The sequence below is a fragment of the Lampris incognitus genome, chromosome 4 (genome assembly GCF_029633865.1).
Source record: "Lampris incognitus isolate fLamInc1 chromosome 4, fLamInc1.hap2, whole genome shotgun sequence".
Classification (NCBI taxonomy): Eukaryota; Metazoa; Chordata; class Actinopteri; order Lampriformes; family Lampridae; genus Lampris; species Lampris incognitus.
Window position 1 is genome coordinate 178,538 of NC_079214.1, and position 27,934 is coordinate 206,471.

The 27,934-nt window shown below is 43.9% G+C and overlaps 1 protein-coding gene across 4 annotated transcripts in view; it reads left to right on the top strand.

Annotated features, from left to right (window-relative positions):
- Positions 1-27,934, top strand: part of plekho2 (pleckstrin homology domain containing, family O member 2) — an 84,021-nt gene that overhangs the window by 46,671 nt on the left and 9,416 nt on the right. For 3 of the 4 annotated variants that reach the window (XM_056278420.1, XM_056278423.1, XM_056278424.1), the window contains exons 4-5: positions 18,205-18,309; positions 18,505-18,600. In XM_056278420.1, coding sequence (XP_056134395.1) covers positions 18,205-18,309; positions 18,505-18,600 — 201 coding nt within the window. The remainder of the gene's footprint in view (positions 1-18,204; positions 18,310-18,504; positions 18,601-27,934) is intronic. The other variant, XM_056278421.1, reaches the window with a different exon arrangement.

Genomic DNA, 27,934 nt, shown 5'->3' on the forward strand with positions numbered 1-27,934 from the left:
ACCATACCGGATCTGTCGAGGCCCGGGTTAACAACAGTCGCCATTGGTGCAGTGCCCTCACAGAGTACTGACAGAAAGTAAAAAATCCACTGTGGCGACCCCTGAAAAATAGGGAACAAGCTGAAAGAAGAAGATAGCTGCAGCATGTCATCTTTCCTTACAATAGTCAACATACTGCGAGAACAGTGTGATTGGCAAACAGGATCCAAAAGTACCAATCATTTTGCTTTGACAAATAACAAAACTGATCCAGGTGCCCTTTGAAGGACTCAAACTGATGTCATCATTTTGGAGGTATATAGAGGTCTATAATATTGTAATTTTGATGACAGTATTATGGTATTCTGGGCCCATTCATCTTTCAGTTGAATGGAAACATAAAACTTTTAATTTAAAATCCAAAAAATCATGAGCATTTCCAACTTTAGTTTTATGAAATGTAAACATATCGATGTGTTAATTAATGATATGACTTTGTTTCTAAAGATGAAAATCAATATTTAATCTGTACTGAAAACAAATTCCACCGACCTAGGTCGTGTGGCTAATAAAACAGTCTAATCTAATTCGATCCCCGTGTTGGTAGGCAACAGAATAGACCGACACGCCAACAGATGCCTGCAATTTTAATAAATAAGTCTAAACTCTGCAGCACAATACAAACATCGACAACAGCAGACACTCCACATATTATCACGAACAATACAGTTATGTTGTGGTCCAGACGCAAGGCGCGTCTCCGCCTGAGTCTACCAGCAGGGCTCAATCAGCGCGCTCGTTGAGAGCGCAGCAACGCACCAGAGGCTCATCGGTGATCAGCGCACCTGAAGCCAATCTGCAGCCAGCTATAAGAGAGGACGCTGACGTGCAATCGTTGCCAGATTGCGCTATCTAGTACGAACCCGCCGGTGCTTCTCGGGCTCCGTCTTTCTTGTGTTCCTCGGACCCCTCCCTTGTGCTCCCACGCTGCCTCCCGCAGAACTCCCACTCCTGGACTTGCGCTTCACCAACACGCACAAACACTCTCCAGTCATTTACATTCCTGCACACATGCACCACACTCGCCCTGCACACAGACACATAGTCTTTTACACACCCCACATCCAGGACTCTAGTGCACCATACACATCCCGCATTTCCCTTCCCTGAACCGAAATAGACGTGCCTACGGGCTTGACCCTGCCGGACCCCTGCACTGGTTCCTTTCCGACCCTCAACAAGTTACACATTAACAGATACAAACATATTACGCACAGTTAGCAGAATGGTAGTATCCCAATGGTGTGTGAGGAGGGACTATGGGGGAATTCAGAGTCCCAATAGCTAGGGTAAAAAAAAAATGTGAAGCGTTTAGTCTTAGTGGGCAGTGACCTGTAGCGCCTCCCTGAGTGAAGGAGGTGGAAGAGGTGATGAGCAGGATGGGAGGGGTCAGAGATGATTGTCTTTGCTTGCTTTAGAATTGCTGTAGAAGACCCGGTGTTGCCTCTGGCTCGGTTGGGCGTCCCTACATACACAATTGGCTGTGGGAAGCTGGATATGGATATGTGTCCTGGTCACTGCACTAGCGCCTCCTCTGGTTGGTCGGGGTGTCTTTTCGAGGGGTGGGGGAACTGGGAGGAATAGCCTGATCCTCCCACGCGCTACATCCCCTAGCGAAATTCCTCACTGTCAGGTGAAAAGAAGCAGCTGGTGACTCCACATGTATCGGAAGAGGCATGTGGTAGTCTGCAGCCCTCCCTGGATCGGCAGAGGGGTGGAGCAGAGACTGGGACGGCTCGGAAGAGTGGGTTTACTGGCCAGATACAACTGAGGAGAAAAAAGGGGACATTTTTCAACAAATATTAGGGGGGGGGGAAATCCTGACTTTTTTCTCAGCCCTGTGAAGGGCCGGCAGCCTTTTCCAGGGTGTTTCCCCATCTGCCTCCCAGTGACTGCTGGGATGGGCTCCATCATCCCCATGGTGATGGTGGTTGCCACCTGGACACTGATTGACATCCTCCTCATCACATTTTTTATATACAGGTAGTCCCTGGGTTACAAACACCCAACTTACGAACGCCCATACTTAGAAACCGACCGTCGTAAAGCCTATTATTTTAAAAAACCAAGTTACACACAATGGTTCATACAAACGAATGGATGGACTACTTCGCCCGATGCTCAAAACACTGCGCATTTTAGGCGGTTCGTCGACCCAAGGGAGAACAACGCCACACTGTCTGGCTAACAAGCATGTAAACCCTGTGTAACACCACCAACGTCTGGCTAACAGGCATGTAAACCCTGTGTAACACCACCAATGTCTGGCTAACAGGCACGTTAGCCAGACATTGACTGGGGCCGCCGCGAGGCTGGCCCCGGTTCCTGCTCTGCTGCTGTGTCTTGCACTTTTGTCTATGTTTTATGTCAGAAAAGCATTATGTCTATGGAAATACAACCGCGAGGAGTTGCTGTACATCAGGAGGACTACATTTGGCAATTTGGGACAATCTGCCAAAATTCCACAGGATATACTGGTTGTAAACAACACTGGATCACCGTCCTGGGGAAATACGCCTTGCACAGGGAGACGGAGAACAGGGGTGCTGTCCAGGTTCAGGAGACGGCCCTATCGACCCCCACTACCGGCACTGATCATATCCAACGTGCGATCCCTCAAAAATAAAATGGATGAACTTTTGTCATTAACACAAACCGACAGAGACTACAGAGACTGCTCAGCCTTCTGCTTCACCGAGACATGGCTGGATCAACCGGTCCCTGATCCAGCGGTAACCCCCCCCCCGGCTTCACTATCTTCAGAGCCAACAGGTCAGTCAAACTATCTCACAAGTCAAAAGGCGGAGGTATTTGTCTCATGGTCAATCAGCGCTGGTGTTACAACACAACAATCCTTCGTCGCTACTGCTCTTATTATCTTGAATTCATCAGTTTGAAATGCAGACCATATTACCTTCCCAGAGAATTCGCTTCAATTGTATTAGTTGGTGTTTACATTCCACCACAAGCTAATGCTAACACAGCCATTAGCCAACTCTCGCAACACATTTCCCATGTTGAAAACTCCAACCCCGACATGTCTGTCATCGTGTTAGGTGATTTCAACCATCTTTCCCTCGAACTACCTAGTAACTATGAGCAACAAGTCACTTGCCATAGCAGAGGAAAGAAAACATTGGATCATTGATGCATCTCAATTTCAAATGCTTACCATGCATTCCCGAGGGCTCCACTGGGGAAGTCCGACCACGCTGTGTTACTCCTCATCCCAAAATACAGACAAAAGCTTAAATCAATCAAGAAAACATCCAAATCTGTCAGGTCCATGGTTGCCATTGAAATGCTTCATGGGTGTTTCGAGTGCACTAATTGGAATATATTTAGTGCGGCTTCTACTCCCTGGATGAACTCACTGACACAGTGATGTCATATATCAAGTTCTGCAAGGAAATGTGCATCCCCACCAAAACCGTGACATCTTACGGCAATAAAAAAAACCCTGGTTCTCTAAAGAATTACACCTCCTACACAAAGAAAAGAACTGGGCTTACAAAAACGGAAACAGGGATCAGTACAGAGCAGCCAAGTATAAGTTCTGTGCTGCAACAAGAAAAGCAAAGTCCAGCTACTTTAGGTTGTCCGTCGTGTCCGATGATGACAATCCTGCCTCTGTCACTTGTGAGTCTTCTTATGGCTTTAAAGCCCAATCCGTGATCCACAATGTCTGCCACAGACAGAACAGGTGAAATCACTGACTGGGGGTGTAGGTGTGGTACTGGCTTCATGTCTCTTCAGACGTCTTCTGGTCCGTCGATCACCGCGGTCCTTCCGCGGCAGTGTCTTCCAGCTGGCTCGGGTTCAGGCCGCACTTCTTTATGATGGTCTTCAGCTGGTCTTTGTACCGTTTTTTCTGGCCCCCTGCCAAGCGGCGGCCAAGATGTAGCTGGCCATACAGCACTTTACGCGGTAAGCGCTCCTTTGGCATCCTGATGACGTGACCGAGCCATCGAAGTTGGTGCTGGGTGACGGTAGCCTCCATGCTGATGCAGTTGGTCTTGCGGAGTATTTCAGTATGGGGCACTCGGTCACGCCAGGTTATCCTCAGGATGCATTGTAGGCATCTGATGTGGAAGGCCTCAAGCATCCTGAGGTGGTGGCTGTACAGGGTCCACGCCTCACAGCTGTAGAGGAGAGTCGTGATGACAACTGCCAAGTAGACAGATATTTTGGTGTGGAGGTTGAGGTCTTTGTTTTGAAAGACCCTTCTCCTAAGTCTGCCAAAAGAGGATGACGCTTGTTTAATCCGGTTTTGCATCTCCCTGTCGATGCTGCAGCCGTCAGAGAGAAAGCTGCCCAGGTATTTGAAGGATTCCACTGTTGCAAGTGGTTTGTCGGAGATGTTGAAGGTTGGTGAATGAGATGGAGGAGTAGATGCCCACTGGCATACTACTTCAGTCTTTGTCACATTTATAGAGAGCCCCAGCCTACCATACGCCCTTGTAGCAGCTGCAAGGGTAGCTTGTAGTGCCTCGGGTGTGTGGGCCACAACTGCACAGTCATCTGCGTACTGTAACTCAATGATGTGCTCCGATGTCATTTTTGTGACCGCTTGGAGCCTACGGATGTTAAATAGGTTTCCATCTAGTCTGAAGTCCACAGTAACCCCACTGTCCTTCCTGATTTCCTTGTGGAGCAGCAATGTCACACACAGGAGGAAGATGTTAAAAAGAACTGGAGCAAGGATGCACCCCTGACGTACCCCGGTGCACACCCTGAAGGGCTCAGATTCCTGGCCTCCAATGGTCACACGTGCCATCATCCCCACGTGAAATCTTTGAAGGATGTTGACAAACTTTCGTGGACAGCCAAACTTCAGGAGGATGTTCCATAGGATGTCCCTGTTGACTGTGTCGAAAGCCTTTGACAGGTCGATGAAGGCTATGAAGAGGTTCTGATGTTGCTCCCTGCACTTCTCTTGGAGTTGCCGTGCTGTGAACACCATGTCCACAGTACTCCTATTCCTCCTAAACCCACACTGTGACTCAGGCAACAGCTCCTCTGAGATGTGTTTTACCAGCCTGTGTAACATGAGTTTGGCCAGGACTTTTCCAGCAACAGCCAGTAGTGAAATGCCACGGCTGTTGCAACAGAGGGACTTGTCTCCTTTGCCTTTATATATGGAGATGATGTTAGCATCCCTCCACTGCTGAGGGACAGTTTCGTTCTTCCATACGTGTGAGATGAACAGGAAAAGTGCACGGGTGCAGAGGTAGCCTCCCTGTTTAAAAATCTCTGCAGGGATACTGTCAGGGCCAGGGGTCTTGTTATTTTTCAGCGACCTAACTGCACAATGAACCTCTTCAAAGGTTGGTGGAAGGTCAAGGTCTTGGATGGTGGGGCGGACAGGTAGTTCATCCAAGATCGAGGGATCGGTTGGGGAGGGCTGGTTCAAAAGAGTCTCAAAATGTTCTGCCCATCTTTTTGTGATGAATTTCTGGTCTTTTATGAGGGTGGTACCATCATCAGACTTCAGGGGGGAGACAGAGCAGTTTCTTGGGCCGTAGATGGTTTTCACTGCATCATAAAAGTTGTGCATATCATTTCTACCGGCATGGGATTGTATTTCATTTGCCTTCGATATCCACCACTCATTCTGCAGGGCATGCAATTTAGACTGCACCTCTCTCCTGGATGCTTGCCATTGTTGCCGGAGTGTAGCTGATGTGGGATTGTTGAGGACAGCACTGTGTGCTTTATGCATGCCTTTGAGTATGGAAGTTATTGTGCCTGTGTTGTCATTGAACCAGTCCTGGTGTTTTCTGCTCTTGTAACTGATGGATTGGGATGCTGCCTTGTAGAGTCTGGAGCTCACGGAAGACCATTTCCTGTCAATGGAATCATCCGTGCTCAAGAGAAGCTCAATGTCTTCCAGGTTTTCAGCCAGAGAGAGGCGGAGATTGTTCTGGACCTCAGCCTTTTCTAGCCGGGTACGGTCAAGCCTCTTCTTTCCTGACCTTTGGAGACGAACAGCAGGGCGTACCTCCACCTGGAGCCTGGTCATGATGAGCCGGTGATCTGTCCAGCACTCAGCACCTCTCATTGCACGAGTGAGTAAGACGTCTTTTGTATCAGCACGTCTCACAATGATGTAGTCCAATAGGTGCCAATGTTTGGAGCGTGGGTGCATCCAGGATGTTTTGTGCTTGTTTTTTAATTGGAAGAGGGTGTTTGTGATGGTCAAGCCATGCTCAGCACAGAGGCTTAGGAGGCGCAGTCCATTTGCATTGACTTTCCCAATGCCATGCCCACCAATGACACCACTCCACACCTTGTTGTCTTTCCCCACTCTGGCATTGAAATCGCCCAGCAAAAAGATCTTGTCCTCCTTGGGTATATGACGGAGAGCCTCATCTAGTGACTGATAGAAGCGGTCCTTTACGTCATCCTCTGATGGCAGTGTTGGTGCATAGGCACCTAGGAGGGTGGCATGACGTTTCTTGGCCAGAGGGATCCTGAGCGACATGAGTCTTTCACTTATGCCAATCGGTGTTTCAGTGAGTCTTGGTAGGAGGCTGTTTTTTATTGCAAATCCCACACCATGCTGATGTTGTCCTCCTGCAGGGTATCCCTTCCAGAAGAAGGTGTAGGTGTCCTCCTTCAGGGAGCCTTCATCCAGGAACCTGGTTTCACTGAGTGCAGCAATGTCAATATTGTAGCGATTGAGTTCCGCTGCAATTAGTGCAGTCCTTCGCTGAGGTCTTTCGGCATTAACGTCCAGCAGAGTTCTTATGTTCCATGTTGCCAGTTTAAAGGGAATTATTTTCTTTTTTTTATTTCGACCGCAGAGTGGAATGTCCCGATAGGTGCGGTAGCCTATCCAGGATGTTTTGAGTGGGCAATGTTTAGGCCACCTTTTCTAGGCCCCTCCCCAGTTGGGGTGAGCAGTGTGGCTCCTAAATAGGGCTGCTCAGACACACAGGGGTCTGCCGAGAGCAGCTGCCACTCAAGCCCAGCTGCTGGCGACCATGAATGGCCCTGTGCCGCTGGCGTGCAGGGGTCTGATTAGGAGCTTCCAGTGCATTCATACCTGCTCCCGTCACCAGACACCCCATCGCCGCCAGACTTTGATCCATATTCCGGTTGCTGGTCTCACCAAGGCAGAGGTGGATACCTGCGCAAAGAGATTATTTACAGTGCCGCTGGGGGTGCGCATGTCCCAGCAGCACTTCTTCACTGTGAGAGGGTGGGATCTGGTGGCAAGGGGGGCCCAAGACGACCAGCACTCTTCCACAGCTGCAGGAGGCTGCCGGAGCTCCAGTCTGTCAGAGGACCGCCTATCGTGCGCCGCCATGCACATTGCTTTTCTCTCAGGGTGTGCTCCCCTAGCCTTTGTCGTCCTACACTTACCCACAAGGCAGTGGGACAGTGGTTGGTCAATGCCAGGGCGTATCCACTTCACATGGGCCTGCGCATTAGACCTCTGGGGACCACTGTAGCTCCGAGATCCCCTACAGTTTAGCCAGGGACCGCAAGGTACCCAGTTACCGTGTGTGGCCACGAGGAGGCACTGCAGGAGTCTTGGCGGTAGAGAGGCTATGTACCGGCAGGGGAGACTTACGCACTCGGCTCCTCTTTTCACCCCCACAAAGAGGGCTAGCCGGCGGCAGTAGCTGAGAGCAGAGAGTAGCAAGCAGAAGCAGCATGCAGCATGCACTAACTACAAGCACTACTACCCCAGTATTACTGCACTGACGCATCACACACGCCCTGTGCATCACACACAAAGTCCAGCTACACAACACAACTCAAACAACAATTCTATACCAGTCGCTCCAGAGCAATATGGAAAAACTTAAGGAAATGACAGATTACAAAAAACACCCCTGCTCCCCTCCAGATAATGACCATAACCTCCCAAATAAATTAAATACGTTTTATGCAAGGTTTGAAAAACCTATTCCACCAGCCATCCCCCCTACTCCTTCTCCAATGCCACCCTTCTGCATCCAGGAGGATGAGGTGAGAGCAACATTCAAAAAGCTGAACATTAGGAAAGCAGCAGGGCCAGACGGCATCAGCCCTGCTTTGTTGAGCCACTGTGCGGCACAGTTGGCCCCAATATTTTCCACCATATTTAACACCTCTTTAAGTCAATGTACAGTCCCACAGTGCTTCAAACTCTCTACGATCATTCCTGTGCCAAAGTCCTCAAAGATCATCTGCCTCAATGACTTCAGACCAGTTGCCCTAACATCTGTGGCCATGAAAGCATTTGAGTGCATCATTTTGTCACATTTGAAATCTTGCTCCCCAATGATAGACCCATATCAGTTTGCCTATCAAGCCAACCGGTCTGTTGAGGATGCAGTTAGCATAGCCCTGCACCATGTCCTGCAACACCTGGAATCACCAAACACCTACGCACGCATCGTGTTCATAGTCTTTAGTTCCGCCTTCAGTTCCATCAACCCACTCAAACTCTTTACCATACACTTGTATATAAACACTGACCCAGCCATATGCCACTGGATTCAGAGCATCCTGTGGAACAGGCCACACAGGGTGAGGGTTAATAACCTAACCTCACACCCTCTTACCCTTAGTACAGGTGCTCCTCAGGGCTGTGTTCTCTCCCCCTGGCTCTTCTCACTTTACACCACCCACCTCCCATCCACAGACAGTTCTGTTAAAATAATAAAATACGCAGATGACACAACCATTGTAGGCCTCAGTACCGCACTGAAGTAGACCAAGGTGTCACTTGGTGCGCAAACAACAATCTTCTCCTTAATACAGCCAAAACCCAAGAACTCATTATTGACTTCCGATGCATGCCGAATCCTAAAACACCCATACAAATGAACGGAGACCCCATCACCACCACCGACTCTTTTAAATTCCTTGGAACATACATCAGCAATAACTTGAAGTGGAAAACTAACACTGAACACATCATTGCAAAAGCTCAACAACGACTTTACTTTATTAGGCAGCTTATAAAAATACTGGATCAAACATCAACTTCTCGTTCTGTTTTATTCAGCCATTATCAAGTCCATCATAACAACTTCTATTACAGTATTACAGTATTACAGTATTATAGTATTACATTATTCCAGTATGGTACGGCGGCACGGACAGTCAAACATGGAAAAAACCAGCAGATTGTCAACAAGGCATCCAAAATCATAGGCAACCCACTTCCCTCAGTTGAATCTCTACATACTAACCGGACTGAAAAGCGAGCAGGGAAGATCACCTCTGACCCCTCACCTGCTCATCACCTCTTCCAGCTCCTTCCCTCAGGGAGGCGCTACAGGTGACTGTAAACTAAAACTAAACGCTTCGCAAACAGTTTTTTCCCCCCCTAGCTATCAGGACTCTGAATTCGTCCCTATAGTCCCCTCCTCACACAACATTGGCATAAACACCACCATTCACTTGTTATGACTAATAGGTTTATTTCTGTTATTGTGTAGCTGTATTGTTCGTGGTAATATGTGGAGTGTCTGTTGTTGTCTATGTATGTATTGTGCTGCAGAGTGTAAAGCGTACCAAAAACAAATTCCACCGGCCTTGGTCGTGTGGATAATAAAATTATCTATCTATCTATCTAACCCTGTGTAACACCACCAATGTCTGGCTAACAGGCATGCTAACCCTGTGTAACACCACCAATGTCTGGCAAACAGGCATGTTAACCCTGTGTAACACCACCAATGTCTGGCTAACAGGCATGGGCCTCGTTAAGGCCCACCTGAAAGGGATGTATCCCTGAATCTTTTCTCTATAGCTCTGAATGATTTTTGTTCCACAAGAAACAAACAAAAACAACTTCATTTTGACTTGATAATTAATAGGTCATCTACACCACCAAAGAATAGTCTGCAATTTGTTGGGGATATTAATTTAGTTATCATTTTCCTAAAACAGCTTTGATCCAGCTTGATAAGTCTTGTGCAATATAGACTATATTATTTCATTCATCGCAGAGAGAGAGAGCCAAAAGGAGAGCCAATTTTCAGAATGATCAATTTTCTCTCAAAAAAGGGGGTACATATAATCCTTGTGTGTTTATGTTATATAAAGAGAGAACCGTCTAAACAACATGTTCAAAAATGCAAGCCATTATAAAAATACACCCACCGATTTTTTTAAAGGCAAAGCACCTCATGAACCTACGTCTAGCTGTTTCACTCAAAAACTGATATTTAGTCTCACATTTTGCTGTACCATCTACCCGTGTAGTAGGGTAGAGCCCTGCACGGGACTGTTCTCTTCTCCTGACATTGTACAGAATGTTCTCTGGAGTGCAATATGACGAAAGTTCATTCAGCCAGTGCTTTTGTGATGGTGAGTACCTGGTTGTCCCGTCTGCTTTTGGGTTCTTTCCTGATACGTGACAAGTTCAATGTAAACATTATGTTTTTGTTTACGAGTACAGCAACCCCTCTCGCTTTAGAGGTAAAAGAGGGGGAAAAAAGACATGTCCGACCAGTCCCTCTTCAGTTTCAAATGTTCCATATCAGTAAGGTGTGATTCCTGAATGAATGCAATACTTGTAGATAGCTTCTTTAAATAAGTTATAATTGTCTTCCTCTTAATCGGAGAGTTGATTCCCTTTACGTTCCATGAGACGTAATTTAGTTGACTCGTCATGTAAGTATATAAAAAGTATTAACCATTTAACATTGTACCACATAAATGTTGCCGTTTCTGAAAACAGTGGCTTCGATTCCGGTTCATAACGATTCTCGACTCCGGTTCTTTGAGAGGCGGGGTCAAAACAGGTCACATGCTTCTTTCAAAGAAGAAGATTTAAAAAAAAAACGTTATACAAGCCATTCTGTTTTAAGAACGGATCACTCGTGTGAATGTCTCATTCTTATATTTACATTTACAACAACTGTCCTCGTACATGAAGATGAAGAAATAAGGACACAGTCACACCCTGGTCCGGACTATCAGGTATTAAACGCCTTCAATTAGAAACATTATAGAAAAATAAGCATATGTGCCTTCTCGGGCTGTATACGTGTGCGTTCAGCACAGAAAAAAACACATTTCAGTATTTGCATACAGTTTATAGCAATTCGCTCATGTATAAGTTGTTTGCTGTCTCGCTGTTGCAAATAAGACAAACGTTATACATGTTCACGTACCCACTTGCGGCGAGGTGCTGTTTGCTCAGGGCTGGCTCAAGAGAACACCGAGGCAGGAGATGCAGACCAGCGCAACGCCTCAAACCCGGTACACTGGTTCATTTGTACACCGTGTAGGCGAAGCTGTCTGGCCATATTTGTTATGCATCCTCCCTTGCACGAAATGATTTTGCCACATGCGTTGCACTGTGCCAACCCTTCGTCTTTCAAGGCAAAATGACACACTTTCGACCGCCGCTTGCTCTGGTCCATGATGGCGCACATTTAACTTGCAGAGGCGGAAACTGCGGAAGCTGCATGCCGCCACTACGAAAACTGAAACTAACTTTAGTGCGAGTGAAATTTATTTAGAACCGATAGGCAGAATCAATATATGAATTCTTTAACGATTCCTTTGGAATCGGAATTTTGGAATGGCTTCCAAGTTCTCGATGCCCAGCCCTACTAAAAAGTAATAGAAATGAACTAAACGAATGTAACTAATGAATCACTTGGCCTACTTCAGACTGCTGTGGAGGAAGAGCATGGTGCTGACCGACTGCGGTCCCAGACCTGATCGTCTCTCTTCCAAGATGCGCCCACACACAACACTAAATGCCTTCTCTGACGGCCCACTAGATGCAGGGATACTCATGATGAAACATGCCGGTTTTGAGAGCGTAGGGAGGCACTCTCTGTTGAACTTCCACCATTGAAGCACAGTGTCTGGGTTGTCCGAGAGTCGGATGCTAAGATATTCCGCTATTTCATCATCGACAGGCTTTGGGGCTAAAACGCAGGACGCATCGTCTTCCCAGTCTGTGAATCGGTCTGAGATTTGCTTTTTGGCTGCTGCTGGTGGTGGCTCATCCTCTGCTGCGGCCGGACCAGGTCAAACTGCATCTGATGGACCATTTCCCTTGCACCTTTGGATTGGATTGTTCTAAAACTCTTTTAAAAACTCATTTTTCTAAAATGGCTTTTAATCAAGAGTTTCTTTTGTTTTATGCTCTTATTCATTTATCTATTCTTGGGGTTTTTATTCATTATCCTTATCTACGTTTCTATTTCTTGACTGCATTCAACTTATTCTAATTTTGTAATTGCAGTGTATATTTTGTTTTTATGTCTGTGAAGCACTCTGTAAACTTTTTTTGAAAAGTGCTACATGAAGTTTATTATTGTTATTTTATTAGTAGGCCTAGGCTTTTTCACAAATATAAATAGGCTAACAAGATCACTTTAAAATAAGGCTACAAACAAGACATCCTACAACATAATATTCAAAACAATAGCCTACTTAAAGCATTCATGTTACATACCTGTTATCTCATTGTCTCTTGCATCTGGGCCCACCATCCGCAGCCATCGCATTTTAGGAGTCAGGAGCGTTGCAATCCTGTACATCGAGAGGAGGGATTTCGCTGATATGTCATTAGTGCCCATCAGTTCTTCCAGACGTGAGGCGCACACATTGGCGACTTCGGAGAACAAGGGATGGAGGGATGCTGCTTGGCAGTGTTCAATGAGTCTGACGGACCACGGCAGCGCAAGCAACGCGCTGGGAGTGGAGTTGTTGGACTCAAGGTCATTAGTAGCATCCTTGAATAACTTGAGGAACGCAACCACTGTTTTCAAAGTGTTTGCATTGATCTGCGCTGTTGCAGTATAGAATCCAGCATATCGTAATTTAAATCACAAGTCAATTTTTCTTCTTTTCCGTGCAGACTTCTACTGTAATGCATTCTAGCACGTCATCAACCGCTGTTGGCATTCTTTCCACCACCTTGAAGCTTTTATCCGCGTACAAAGCCACAACCCCTCTATTCTCGTTTTTCCTGTTCATATACGTCAATTCATATCCATTCAATTCCAAGTCCACACCCTTCTCAGGACTGAGCCAAGTCTCTGAAATAGCTATTATGTTAAACGTTTTCTTGAATTCAGTTGACTTAAATATTCTTTGATGTTTTGGAAGTTGGCATATAGGCTTCTGCTGTTAGTGTGGATAATTGATAGTTCATGATCAGACTTAACCTTTGTGTTAAATTGATCCTCTGTGTAATGGCAGCAATTGTTGTTGATATTATTGAAGAAATTATTTTCCGGATAAGTATCATTTTCCGTATCTTGTGATTTATGCTCAGTAGTTTTCAATCCCAGTTTATTATATTTTGTAATCTTTGTTGTTTGCTGATTAGGCTATTGTTATCTCCAGACAGAGATGAATGACTTCTTTCAGAACTTGTCATGATTGGTTGTGTAACCTGCACGACAGGGGAATGGGCCTATGCTTGCGCAGGGACAGTTTACAGTCTAATGTCTAAGTTCAGTGGAGATTGGTGTAGGTTTTTTTCTAGACCAGATTCTAGTACTCACCCCAAAGAAACATACACACTCGTGGGTATAGTTTACAATATAAAAACAATTTATTTCAACAGTTCAAAGTCAAGTTATTTCAATATCAATACTAAATTAGATGTGTTTTATATATATATATATATATATATATATATATATATATATATATATATATACACTACCGTTCAAAAGTTTGGGATCACATTGAAATGTCCATATTTTTGAAGGAAAAGCACTGTACTTTTCAATGAAGATAACTTTAAACTAGTCTTAACTTTAAAGAAATACACTCTATACATTGCTAATGTGGTAAATGACTATTCTAGCTGCAAATGTCTGTTTTTTGGTGCAACATCTACATAGGTGTATAGAGGCCCATTTCAAGCAACTATCACTCCAGTGTTCTAATGGTACAATGTGTTTGCTCATTGGCTCAGAAGGCTAATTGATGATTAGAAAACCCTTGTGCAATCATGTTCACACATCTGAAAACAGTTTAGCTCGTTACAGAAGCTACAAAACTGACCTTCCTTTGAGCAGATTGAGTTTCTGGAGCATCACATTTGTGGGGTCAATTAAACGCTCAAAATGGCCAGAAAAAGAGAACTTTCATCTGAAACTCGACAGTCTATTCTTGTTCTTAGAAATGAAGGCTATTCCATGCGAGAAATTGCTAAGAAATTGAAGATTTCCTACACCGGTGTGTACTACTCCCTTCAGAGGACAGCACAAACAGGCTCTAACCAGAGTAGAAAAAGAAGTGGGAGGCCGCGTTGCACAACTGAGCAAGAAGATAAGTACATTAGAGTCTCTAGTTTGAGAAACAGACGCCTCACAGGTCCCCAACTGGCATCTTCATTAAATAGTACCCGCAAAACACCAGTGTCAACATCTACAGTGAAGAGGCAGCTGCGGGATTCTGGGCTTCAGGGCAGAGTGGCAAAGAAAAAGCCATATCTGAGACTGACCAATAAAAGAAAAAGATTAAGATGGGCAAAAGAACACAGACATTGGACAGAGGAAGACTGGAAAAAAGTGTTGTGGACGGATGAATCCAAGTTTGAGGTGTTTGGATCACAAAGAAGAACGTTTGTGAGACGCAGAACAAATGAAAAGATGCTGGAAGAATGCCTGACGCCATCTGTTAAGCATGGTGGAGGTAATGTGATGGTCTGGGGTTGCTTTGGTGCTGGTAAGGTGGGAGATTTGTACAGGGTAAAAGGGATTCTGAATAAGGAAGGCTATCACTCCATTTTGCAACGCCATGCCATACCCAGTGGACAGCGCTTGATTGGAGCCAATTTCATCCTACAAAAGGACAATGACCCTAAACACACCTCCAAATTGTGCAAGAACTATTTAGAGCAGAAGCAGGCAGCTGGTATTCTATCGGTAATGGAGTGGCCAGCGCAGTCACCAGATCGGAACCCCATTGAGCTGTTGTGGGAGCAGCTTGACCGTATGGTACGCAAGAAGTGCCCATCCAACCAATCCAACTTGTGGGAGCTGCTTCTGGAAGCGTGGGGTGCAATTTCTCCAGATTACCTCAACAAATTAACAGCTAGAATGCCAAAGGTCTGCAATGCTGTAATTGCTGCAAATGGAGGATTCTTTGACGAAAGCAAAGTTTGATGTAAAAAAAATCTTATTTCAAATACAAATAATTATTTCTAACCTTGTCAATGTCTTGACTCTATTTTCTATTCATTTCACAACATATGGTGGTGAATAAGTGTGACTTTTCATGGAAAACACAAAATTGTTTGGGTGATCCCAAACTTTTGAACGGTAGTGTATATATATATTTTACTCTATTATACGTTTTAAAAGTTCTTCCTAATATTATATTTATTGTCTATATCTATCTATATTCTATTGTATACCCTTCTAATATATTACTTATGCAGCCATATTCTACATTAACAAATTAAACAAAATAACCCAAAATAAAGTATGAGTGCACTCAAAGAAAATAATCAGAAAAGAAAAGGGGGAATGATTCAGTCTTCCAATTTGTGCAAGGTGCAATGTCCAAATCCTACCACAATCACAGGGGCAAGTTAATGTAGAGGGCGATGATGATGAATCCAAATCCAGGGCGATGATGGGGGCAATCCAAAAGGGGGTATCCAAGGGTTCCAAAAGGTGTAGCAAGGGGGGTTGTTCGGGGTACTAAGAAAACCAGTCTGCACAAAATTGTACAGATTCCTTATTAATTGCAATCTCTATCAAACAATTACAAACAAAATAAAAATACCCAAATCTAGAGTCAATTCTGAGAATCAAATCATTTCCTACATATAACTAATATGCGGTTGAATGACACCAGCCTATTGCTGTCAGAACAGTTAAAACAACGTCATCGCAACTAGGCTGCATGACGGTCAGACGGCACTATCAACGTGAATTCACGTCTAGCTGGTTGCTATGGTTTCCATGGATGCCATGTAGCCCCAGTTGGCTCGGTGGCGAGTGGCAACCGGAGCTTACAGTTTTTTTAACAACAAGCATATTATTATATTAAAATGTCTAACATTCCTACATCAAATAAAGCCTATGGATCGGGTGTCCTGACTGGTTTTAAAGCTCTGAATCATATGGGAACTGCTAAGGATCATAGATATACGTTTTAGCTGGGTTAGCTTAGCTTAGCAACCAATGGAAAATTGTCAGTCTTTAGATTTCAAGATTTTAAACTCTTATCTCACCAGGATTCCAGCAGCGTACAACACACAAGAGACAAGAGTCTTCCTTCTTCCTTCAACAGGAGATCATCTGTCTTTGGATAAAATCAAGATATCCTACGTAAACGGCTATGATTACATGGAACACAGGAAGCTGCTTACTTTTAGCTTTGGCTAGCGGCTCACCAAGGAAGCCTCGTGGGGGGGGATCTTTATGTCGTAGTTCAAATGTCCTGTAGTTCAAATATCCGTAATTCAAGTAACCGTAGTCAAAGTTGTCCGTATTTCAAAATATCCGGATTTCTCTTCTCTTCCAGTCTTTCTCTCGTCAGATTCGCCCTCTCGTCTCTGTTGTTGACGGTTGTTTGTTATCCAAAGGACTTGAATCAAGTGCAACGGGACTTGGTATATATCCGAGAAGACGTTTCGCCTCTCATCCAAGAGGCTTCCTCAGTTCGTGCCTTTCTGACTAGACCAAGCTAGTCTGCCTGGCTGCTGATGAGACTCAGTATTTATCCTCTAGGAGTCGTTGTCAGAGCTACTGATATGCGTGGCTCTTTGTGATCAGATGTTTACCAACGCCCGTCGCTAACAGAGCCATAGATATACAACGACTCCTAGAGGATAAATTCGGAGTCTCATCAGCAGCCAGTCAGACTAGCTTGGTCTAGTCAGAAAGGCACGAACTGAGGAAGCCTCTTCGATGAGAGGCGAAACGTCTTCACGGATATATACCAAGTCCCGTTGCACTTGATTCAACTCCTTTGGATAACCATGACTTGGATGAACGAGAACATTCACAGAGTTGTTTGTTATGGTTTAAACTCTGTAGTTCGTGTGCCTCCTAGAGGCTACTAGTGGAACTTACATATGTCACAGGGTACATGGAATCATGTGGGTTACAGTTGCATGTAGTGTGTTTATTTAGTCACTCTCAAGATTTTTCATTACCTTGTCGTGTTGTTCTTTTGGACTCACTGGTATTTATCCAATTCCTCAATGTCTCTGATGACCAGCACTTTGGCCTCTTCTGGTGTTCCGTTTAATTTTATTAAGATTTTACAGTTTGTTGGACATGTAGATTGGATTTTCCTCTGCTTTCTCGGGAAGCGTATCTTCCCGGCGATGTCTGCATTCTTTTTAGTCAGATGTTCGTTCAAGTAGACGTCTGATCCCTTCAGCTTTTTTCCTTGCCTTAGTTTTATGCTTTCTGTTCGAAAACCTTATTATTAGGGCCGGTTTATCGCTCTTGTTTTTTTCTGAGGAAGAGGGTGACATGCCTCAGTGTAGTTGTTGTCCACTTCAATTCCCTCTGACTGAAGGAAAGAAGTCACCAGTCGCTCCAGAGTTAGAGTCCGGCTCGCTGAATCCCCCGCCGTTCATCGCCGTCACTGCCCGGGCGCATAATGATACTGCTCCAAATCATCCACCCGGTTCTCCAGGAAAACGATTCTCTTATCCTTCTGTGTTTTGTAGCCTCGGGGCCTTGACTTCTTCCACCAGGTCCAAGATCGTTTTCTGTTGTAGTTTTGACCGTTGCCTCCGTCAGAAAGTCGAGCGATCTCTTTATATCGTCGACTTCCTCTGTTGGGGGATTCTTTGTTTGTCCCATGGCGTTTTGTTTGTGCTAGCTTAGCCAGATAGTTAGCTTAGCTAGCCACCGATACAGCCGTCGTCTTTTTCACTCCTAACACGACAGCCCGGCTCCGTGTCTCTCCTACTTTCGTCCGCAGTTACCAATAGTGATTTGATGTGAACGGATGTCTTTCTGTGCAAATGTAGTCTTTCTTGATGTAAAGAAAAAAATCAGGTCTAGGAGCTTGCAAAAGGATCGACAGCTTACTCCGCCATCAAGACCGGAAATGATGTTTCACTATCATGTTTCAACTGAGCCATAATAATAAAAGGTCATTCATAGTTCACATTATAAGTTAAAAATTGATATAGATAAACCTTGTAAACTGGGCTGTTTTTGGATGTATCGAAATAATATATGATATGTTTGATTTATTTTACAGGCTCATGATATCAAGTTTCAAGCTCAGTCTCCAGAGGACAAGGATGCTTGGATCAAAGCCCTCTGTGATGGCATAAATAGAGCAAAGAATAAAGTCTTTGATGAGGTTACCACTGCTCATCTACCCACAATCACTTTTTCTTTTCAGGCCACGAAAAAATGATAAACTTATCTCTGGCATAAATACCCAATGTTAGTTATAGGATTGTTTGGTGAACAGATTATTTTTATGAATACTATTGTTGAGAATCTTTGAATGAAGTTATTGGAAGAGAGAATAAATATTTTATTTTTTCCCCAGGTGAAGGTTGGTGATAGTAATTTAGAGCATGTGACAAGATCAAGACCCAAGGGCAACCGTAACAGGAGGCCGCCAACCAGGATACACATGAAAGAGGTTTGTGTGTGTGTACTTATATGTGTGCATGAGAGAATTTTTTATCAAGTGTTATGGTATGTAAAAAAAGTACATGTAATATCTCCCCAGGCTTTTACCCTCCTCACCAATTAATTATGTACTGCATACACGCGCCCTCGCTAAGAATGCAGACAGTATTGTTTTACATGTTGCACAATCACACTAGCACCAATGAAAAAAAAATCTAATCTTCAGTTAATGACAGGGTGTCCTCATATTCTAAATTCAAATCAATGACAAGGAGCTAAAACAGAGCAGATCGCATGGTTGTTATTCAGCTAGCTCCAGGGAATTGTTATGCAGCTAGCAGCAGACTTGTCAAGCTATACATGTAGTGGAAGACTTCGTACATATTTCTCAGCTGTAAATGGGCAGCAGTGCATGACCAGCAAGCAGTCACACATTTTCTTCCTTTCAAATATGATTGAAAACATAACTTTTCTTTGTTTAGAATGATATATTTATCATATCATAATGATCACATTTTATGTATCGTATTGTCTTAGTAGTAAGACCATTCCTAAGGGCTAATTAATATGTACATATTTACATAGTGTTGGCTGTCTTAAATTCCACTGCACTGTATAATAATAATAATAACAACAACAATAATAATAATAAGAAGAAGAAGAAGAAGAAGAAGAAGAAAAAAAAAACTTTGTTTATATCACACCTTTCTCAACAATGTTACAAGGTGCCCTGCACAGAAAAAATAATGCCCATAATCAAGATAAAACAACAAAATACAATAGAAATATAGGACATGATGCCAGATCTGCGCCACAGAACAAGGTAAAACATGGTCAGGATAAAGTCACAAGAGCATAACTAAAATGAAGAGAATTAGAGCCGATAAAACAAGGATTATGATGAAACAATTAAAATAAGATGATGAAAAAAATATAAAGAATTAAAGATGCGAAATTATAAAAGTATTTGCAACTTGATTGATTGAATATATATAAAGATAAATAAACAAATAAATACATAAACAAATAAAACTTGGGCAACAATGGGTTTACTAGTACAATTTAAGAAGTGATTTAAAAGAAGGCAGTGAGTTTGCTAGCCTAATTTCCTCAGGTAGGGAATTCCAGAGCTGTGAGGCTCTTACAGAAAACGCCTGGTCACCTTTAGTAATGAGGTTGGCTGAGGGAACAGTTAAAAAGGACCTGCCTGAGGACCGCAGGCAGTGACCAGGCCCATGGGGTGTGAGTAAATCAGTGATAGGTATAGGAGCAAGGCCACGTAGGGCTTTAAAAGTAATTAGTAAAAGTTTAAAATCAGTCCTATACCTAACAGGTAGCCAGTGAAGCATTGCAAGAATGAGAATGATGTGTTCATGTCTCTTGGAATTTGTTAACAGTCTGGCAGCTGAGTTTTGGATGAGCTGGAGCTGGGAGGTGGACTTTTGACTGAGCCTTGAATACAGGGAGTTACAATAATTCAGATGTGATGAGAAGAATGCATAGATGCCTTTTTCAAGGTCTATTTGAGATAGAATTTTTTAATTTTTGCGATGTTCCTAATTTGGAGAAATCAAGACTGTACTACCTTAGTTATTTGTGTGTCAAAATGGAGCTTTGAGTCAAAAAAGACACCCAAATTGTGGGCAGAGTGCGTAACATTGGAGGAAAGATTCCCTAGCCTCTTTTCCAGCTCACCAGTTAGGTTAGGGGGGCCAAATAAAAGGACCTCAATTTTGGACTCATTGAGCCAGAGGAAGTTTTGTGATATACAGCACTTAATATCGCAGAGAAAAGCCATACCATGAGAAATATTGTGTGTGTCATTACCAGTAAGCGAGACATAAAGCTGGGTGTCATCCACATAACAGCGAAAATTAATATTATGTTGACAGATGATCTGCCCCAGGGGGAGCATGTAAATGGAAAATAACAATGGACCCCTGGGGTATACCACATGCGAGGGGGGATGGAGATGAGAAGAATTCGCCCATTATAACAGAAAGGTCTTTCAGATAGGTAGGATTGGAACCAGCCCAGAGCAGTATCCTTAATGCCAACATAGTTTTCCACGCAATTTAAAAGGTTGTCATGGTCGACCATATCAAAAGCGAAACTCAGGTCAAACAGAATTAAAATTGAGCAAGCACCAGAGTCAGCAGTAAGTGATAAGTCGCTGATAATTTTAATGAAAGCTGTTTCTGTGCTGTGGTGGGTATGGAATCCTGATTGAAATTACTCAAAAATACTACTATTAATGTGTGTGATTAGTTGAAGAGCAAGACTTTTCTCAAATTTTAGATAAAAAAGGTAGATTAAAAATTGGTCTAACATTGCTTAACCTTTATGTTGTGTTCAAGTCTGCTGTGACCTATTTCAAGTTAAAATGATATAATAACTACCATCTAGTTTTTTTTTTTTATTGGAACAAGGCATTATGATATCCTCCACAACAGCTATATAAACACTACAAAACTGATTTTCACCATTTTAGTCAATTCTGAAGGTCTCTCTACAAAAAAAAGTGTATCATTTGGTGTTTGGGTCTAGGAAGACCCAGCAGTGCATCAAAATGTTGTGGGTAACTCTGGGTCAAATTTGGTTCAATCAAGATTCATCTTTGACTTTAGACACCCCACCCCCACCCCCTTCCTCCAGGGGAACAATTATTTTCTCGCAGTATGCACTTGTACTCCCAATCCCTCTGGCACCCCTCCCCCGACGGGAACTCAACCTTTCTCACAGAATATGGACACTGACCCTGGAATTCAACTTGAACCTGAACACACACCCCTTCCTCCACGGGAACAATTATTTCTCGCAGTACAGTGTTGGCTTTGATCATCTTGTGGGGGGTGTGGCATGAACAACATTGCACAGATTGTCTCGCATAAACATCTATAAATATCTCTGCCAAGTTTATTTGAGTTTCATTCAGCAGTATCTGTCGATTTCACAATGAGCAAGAGATTTTTCACTGCCTGTGAGGCTCTTGATTACATCTTTGAGGAGGGAGATCAGGCTTTGGGGGAGAGACATCAGGCTGAAATTGAAGAAGATGTGTCTGAGGATGAAGATGATGTTGAGTATATGCCTGAACATAATGAAGACACATCTGATGAAGAAGTAGGCCTGGATGAGCGAGAACAACAGGAGGTCTTCATGTCAAGGAATGGCAAGATGGCATGGTCGAAGATCTCTTGTGAAACCAAAGGCCGAGCACAAGCTCAGAACAGCATCAAAATGACCCCTGGGCCCACTAGATTTGCAGTGTCACATATCCAAGATATAAAGACAGCATTTGAGCTGTTCATACCACAGTCTATCCAGACTATCTTGATTGAGATGACAAACCTGGAAGGGAGAAGAGTGTTTGGCAACAGTTGGAAGGAAATAGACAAAACCTATCTGGATGCTTACTTCGGGCTGTTGCTTCTTGCTGGCATGTACAGGTGTGTATTCTGCATTCTAATTTTATTCTCTTATGAACTCAAATGTCCTTTTATAATGTGTTTCTTTTGCCCTTGTTGTTGAAATGTGACATACAAATAAAGCTGCCTTGTATTGCCTTGCCTTACAGATTCAATAATGAGGTTACTGCCAGCCTATGGGATGCTGAGACAGGCCAGAGTATTTTTCGTGCGACCATGTCACTTCAGACCTTCCATGTCTTGTCAAGAGTCATTCGCTTTGACAATCGGGAAACCAGAGTTGCTCGCCGTGCTCATGACAAACTTGCTCCCATTAGGGAGGTTTGGGACAAGTGGGTGGAACGCTTGCCATGCATCTACAATCCAGGGCCAGAGGTCACTGTAGATGAGTGACTAGTCCCGTTCAGAGGCCGCTGTCCCTTCAGGCAGTATATCCCAAGCAAAGTGGGAAATACGGGATTAAAATCTGGGCAGCATGCGATGCCAGGACCAGCTATGCATGGAACATGGAGTGTACACTGGAAAATCTGCAAGTGGAGCTGCAGAGAAAAATCAAGGCATGTGGGTGGTGCTGGACATGACACAGGGGCTTCGAGGGCACAACATCACCTGTGATAACTTCGTCACATCTTATGCCCTCGGCCAAGAACTGCTGAAGAAAAAACTGACCATGGCAGGAACAGTCAGGAAGAATAAACCTGAGCTTCCTTCTGCACTGCTAGACACAAAGGACATAGCCCCTCTCTCCTCAAAGTTTGCATTTACGGAGATCACCACAACGGTGTCATACTGTCCAAAGAAAAGGAAAAATGTCGTCATGATGTCCACTCTCCACAAGAATACTGCTGTGAGCAGTAGGGAGGACAAAAAGCCAAACAACACTATGAAGAGGATGAAGAGTGGAAAGGCAGTTGGTCCTGATGACATACTACCTGTGGAGGCATGGAGATGTTTAGGAGAGATGGCAGTGGAGTTTTTAACTAGATTGTTTAACACAATCCTGGAAAGTGAGAGGATGCCTGAGGAGTGGAGAAGAAGCATACTGGTACCGATTTTCAAGAACAAGGGCGATGTGCAGAACTGTAACAACTACAGAGGTATAAAGGTGATCAGCCACAGCGTGAAGATATGGGAAAGAGTAAAAGAAGCTAGGTTAAGAGGAGCGGTGATGATCAGTGAGCAGCAGTATGGTTTCATGCCATGAAAGAGCACCACAGATGTGATGTTTGCTTTGAGAATGTTGATGGAGAAGTATAGAGAAGGCCAGAAGGAGGTACATTGTGTCTTTGTAGATTTAGAGAAAGCATACAACAGGATGCCGAGAGAGGAGGTGTGGTGTTGTATGATGAAGTCAGGATTTGCAGAGAAGTATGTAGGTGTGGTGCAGGATATGTATGAGGGAAGTGTGACAATGGTGAGGTGTGTGGTTGGAATGACAGATGGGTTCAAGGTGGAGGTGGGATTACATCAAGGATCAGCTCTGAGCCCTTTCTTGTTTGCAATGGTGATGGACAGGTTGACGGACAAGATCAGGCAGGAGTCTCCATGGACGATGATGTTCGCGGATGACATTGTGATCTGTAGCGAGAGTAGGGTGCAGGTGGAGGAGAACCTGGAGAGGTGGAGGTATGCACTGGAGAGAAGAGGAATGAAAGTCAGTAGGAGCAAGACGGAATACCTATGCGTGAATGAGAGGGAGGACAGTGGAATGGTCAGGATGCAAGGAGTGGAGGTGACAAAGGCATTTGAGTTTAAATACTTGGGGTCAACTGTCCAAAGTAACGGGGAGTGCAGTAGAGAGGTGAAGAAGAGAGTGCAGGCAGGGTGGAGTGGGTGGAGAAGAGTGTCAGGAGTGATTTGCGACAGAAGGGTACCAGTAAGAGTTAAAGGGAAGGTTTACAAGATGGTAGTGAGACCAGCTATGTTGTATGGTCTGGAGACAGTGGCACTGATGAAAAGACAGGAGGTGGAGGTGGAGGTGGCAGAGATGAAGATGATAAGATTTTCACTGGGAGTGACGAAGAAGGACAGGATTAGGAACGATTATATAAGAGGGACAGCTCAGGTTGGACGGTTTGGAGACAAAGCAAGAGAGGCAAGATTGAGATGGCTTGGACATGTGTGGAGAAGAGATGCTGGTTATACTGGGAGAAGGATGCTGAATATGGAGCTGCCAGGAAAGAGGAAGGCCAAAGAGGAGGTTTATGGATGTGGTGAGGGAGGACATGCAGGTGGCTGGAGTGACAGAGGAAGACGCAGAAGACAGGAAGAAATGGAAGTGGATGATCCGCTGTGGTGACCCCTAATGGGAGCAGCTGAAAGTAGTAGTAGTAGTAGTAGTATTCTAATATTAGTATATTATAGTCAGATAACATAATTATCCACTGTCTTAACTTTAGGGAATATAATGAGTGAATTTAATCCAATTTTTAACTTAAAAATATGTGGTGTAATGTGTCTTGTGGCCATAAAATAAAATTACAACAGGATTCTATGGTTATGAATGCATAATAAGTTAGTTATGATGTAGTAAAAACAATATTGGATGATAGTCGTTGTTTTTGAGTGTTTTGGATTGAGGGTTCAAAATTGACCTGCAAACACACGGGACAGAAACAGCTTTCGAACACAACACAAGGTTAAAGTAAGAGGGTCAAGAGTAATTTTTTTCAAGAGAGGTCGGACTATTGCGTGTTTAAAACTAGATGGATTTAAAAGGAGATGGCTTGAGCAGTTGAGTGGGAATATCACCTCTAAAATAGAATTCAAATTTGCTATTCGTTTGACTGTGAATGCTTATAACTCCCTGCTAAAGCTAGACCCAAGAGAAGAAGAACAAATCTGTGATGTTATCGACAAAAGATTATTTGACAGTGAATGGGTGGCAGACCTAGAGTTTTCAAATATTTGTTTGAAGACACCCAACTGAGATTTAATTCATTTGAGCACTCATTTATATTTTCCATTTCAGAACTGCATATTCATGGGAAATTTATCCTGGCTGTTGTCGTAGTGATCCTTTAAAGTTACTGTCTCATAGATTGTCATAAAACTGCTCCAGAAAGTATCTATAATTCCATAACAAATTGGTCCATTTTTATACATTTGGAAACAAAATATTTTGATACATACATACATTGTTCTGATTCTGATTGCCCTGTGATGGCCTGGCGGCCTGTCCAGGGTGTCTCTCTGCCTGCTGCCCAATGACTGCTGGGATAGGCGCCAGCATCCCCGCGACCCTGAGAGCAGGATAAGCGGTTCGGATAATGGATGGAATGGATGGAAACTAACCGGTAGACAGTGAGCAGTAATTAATGGAGCGAATTTGTGGGCCAACTGTGAAATACCTCTTTCAGGAATCAGGAACACTTTATTTGTCATTTCAAACGAAATATCGTTTCCCCCAGCCCACAGCAGTGCAACACAAAGACAAAAACACGTATCCAAAAACTACAAGAACTTCAAGAATACGCATACTAAGTAACACATATATGTAATTCATTGTAATTCATTGTATGTTGGCGTAGCTCAGTCGTCGCTTCGTCGCCTGCAGCTTGTACAAAATGGAGCTGCTCGCCTGCTGACAGGAAAGAAACGACGTGATCACATAACGCCTGTACCGGCCTCCCTTCATTGGCTTCCTGTCTGTTTAAAGATCCAGTTTAAGATTTTATTACTTGTTTTTAAGTCTTTAAATGGGCTGACACCATCTTATTGATCTGAGCTACTACATCATCATACACCAGTCAGAGCACTCAGGTCAACAAACCAGATGCTCCTACATGTTCCCAGATCCAGGCTTAAGAACAGGGGTGACAGAGCCTTTGCAGTGGCTGCTGCCCCTGATCTCTGGAACAACTTACCAGTACACATATGATCTGCTCAGACCCTAGAGACTTTTAAATCTTGGTTAAAGACCTACCTCTTCTCGCTGGCATTCAATTCAAGTTGAGCTTGACACCATGATTTTATTGTGGAAATATACTTTTACTCTTGTGTTTTATTGTTTACATTTTAATTTCTTTATTTTATTATGTCTTTTTACATGTATTTTTATATTCATATGCGTCACTTATTTTATATTGTATTTTAAGCTTGTGCCGCACTTTGGTTCAACTGTGGTTGTTTTAAATGTGCTATATAAATAAACTTGACTTGACTTGACGTGACTAAACTAACACATATATTCAAACTAAACACATACACACACACACAAAAAGATCACTGTCCAAGGAAACGAACGCCAGCCAGAATGACTGTGGGAACTGTCGGTCTGCATGGGCTAACAGTTAGCTTAGCCTGCCCTGCTTCCGCGTCCTGTTAGACCGGGCTCGGTGCTTCCTCCTTGTGTGCAGCTCCAGGCAGGGGCCGTGGTCCTTGGGCCCACTGGACGCAGCAGACCAGGCTCCCCCAGCCAATTCAATGCCAGCTCTCCCAGCCAAACACCCTCGACACACCTCCCTGCACTCCACATGATGACACCAAAATCACCACAGTCAACGCCAGGCAAGGCTACTGCCAGACTGCCCTCGGTGTTATCAGAACTGCCGGTCTGCATGAACTAGCAGTTAGCTTAGCCTGCCCTGCTTCCGTGTCCTGTCAGACCACCCTTGGTGTTACCTCCTTGGTCGCAGCTCCAGGCAGGGCCGTGGTCCCTGGGCATACAAGATGCAGCAGACCAAGCTCTCTCAGCCATCAAATGAAGACAAAACTTAAACACAGACATGGACGAGGGCACTTTATGGATGGTACTGGGTGAGGCTGCTGCAATCATGAATTTGCACCGCCATCTTCCCACACCGGTAATGGGTGAGGCCGCTGCAAATGTGAATTTGCACAACCATCTTCCCACACTGGAAGTGGAAGATTTCTCTTTCAGAAATCTAGGGGGATGGTGTCCAGTTGGCAGGTAGAAGAGTTCAAGTGGGAGATTAAGTCTTCTAAGTCTAATAGCGAAATTTGCTTAAAGTGAGTCACACTGGTGGAGGGCTCAATGTAAGTGGGGAGATTACTCATCACCGATGTAATGTGGAGCCTAACGTCACCTATTTTCTTAATGAAGTGGTGGAGAAACTGCTCACATTTTTCAGTGGATGCATCCAAAGGTTGGCTGGGGGCGGTGCTAACCACTGAATTTATAGTCTGAAATAAAGCCCTGGGGTTGTGGCAGCTTCCAGCAAAAAATTAGAAAGGTAGGAATGCCTTGCTTCCTTAACTGTGTTCTGATAAGCCAGCATCAAACTTTTCAGTCTATCAAGAGATGCCTTGAGTTTGTCCTTCTTCCATTTTCCTGCACTGCCTCTTTAAATCCCCTGTGTGGTCATAAAGCCAGGGGACGGCGTTATGTCTGACACGTTTAACTTTGATAGGGGCAATGCCATTTACAGAGAGATCCTTCTGTTTAAGGGTATTACTCGCCAGAGCCGATAAAAACTTTTTTCTAGAACTACTAGCTGACTTGGAATTAAAAGACCGAGAGCGGATACAGGTAGATGGCTTGTGAGCAGGCAGCAGGAGCAGGATGTAAAAAAAACCCACAGCTTTGTGAGCAGAGACATTAAAATCTAGAAGTTCAATGTTATTAAGAGAAACCTTATGAGACAACACCAGATCAAGAGTGTGCCCCTTATTAGGAGATGGCTCCTTAACAGATTGTTCAAGATTAAGACTCAGCGTTTAATAAAATAAGATGTGAAAGGGCAGTAAGCATGTATATTAAAATCACCAAGGATAAGAACTCTGTTGTATTTGCCCATAATAACAGAAAGAAGTTGAGAAAATTCTTCAATAAAACTAGTGTTAGTCTTAGGTGGTCTACAGATGAAAATGCAGCGTATTTGGTGGTCATTTAAAAGAAAACCCAGAGATTCAAAAGGAGAAAAAGTATTAAGAGAGACACAGGAAGATGTAGAT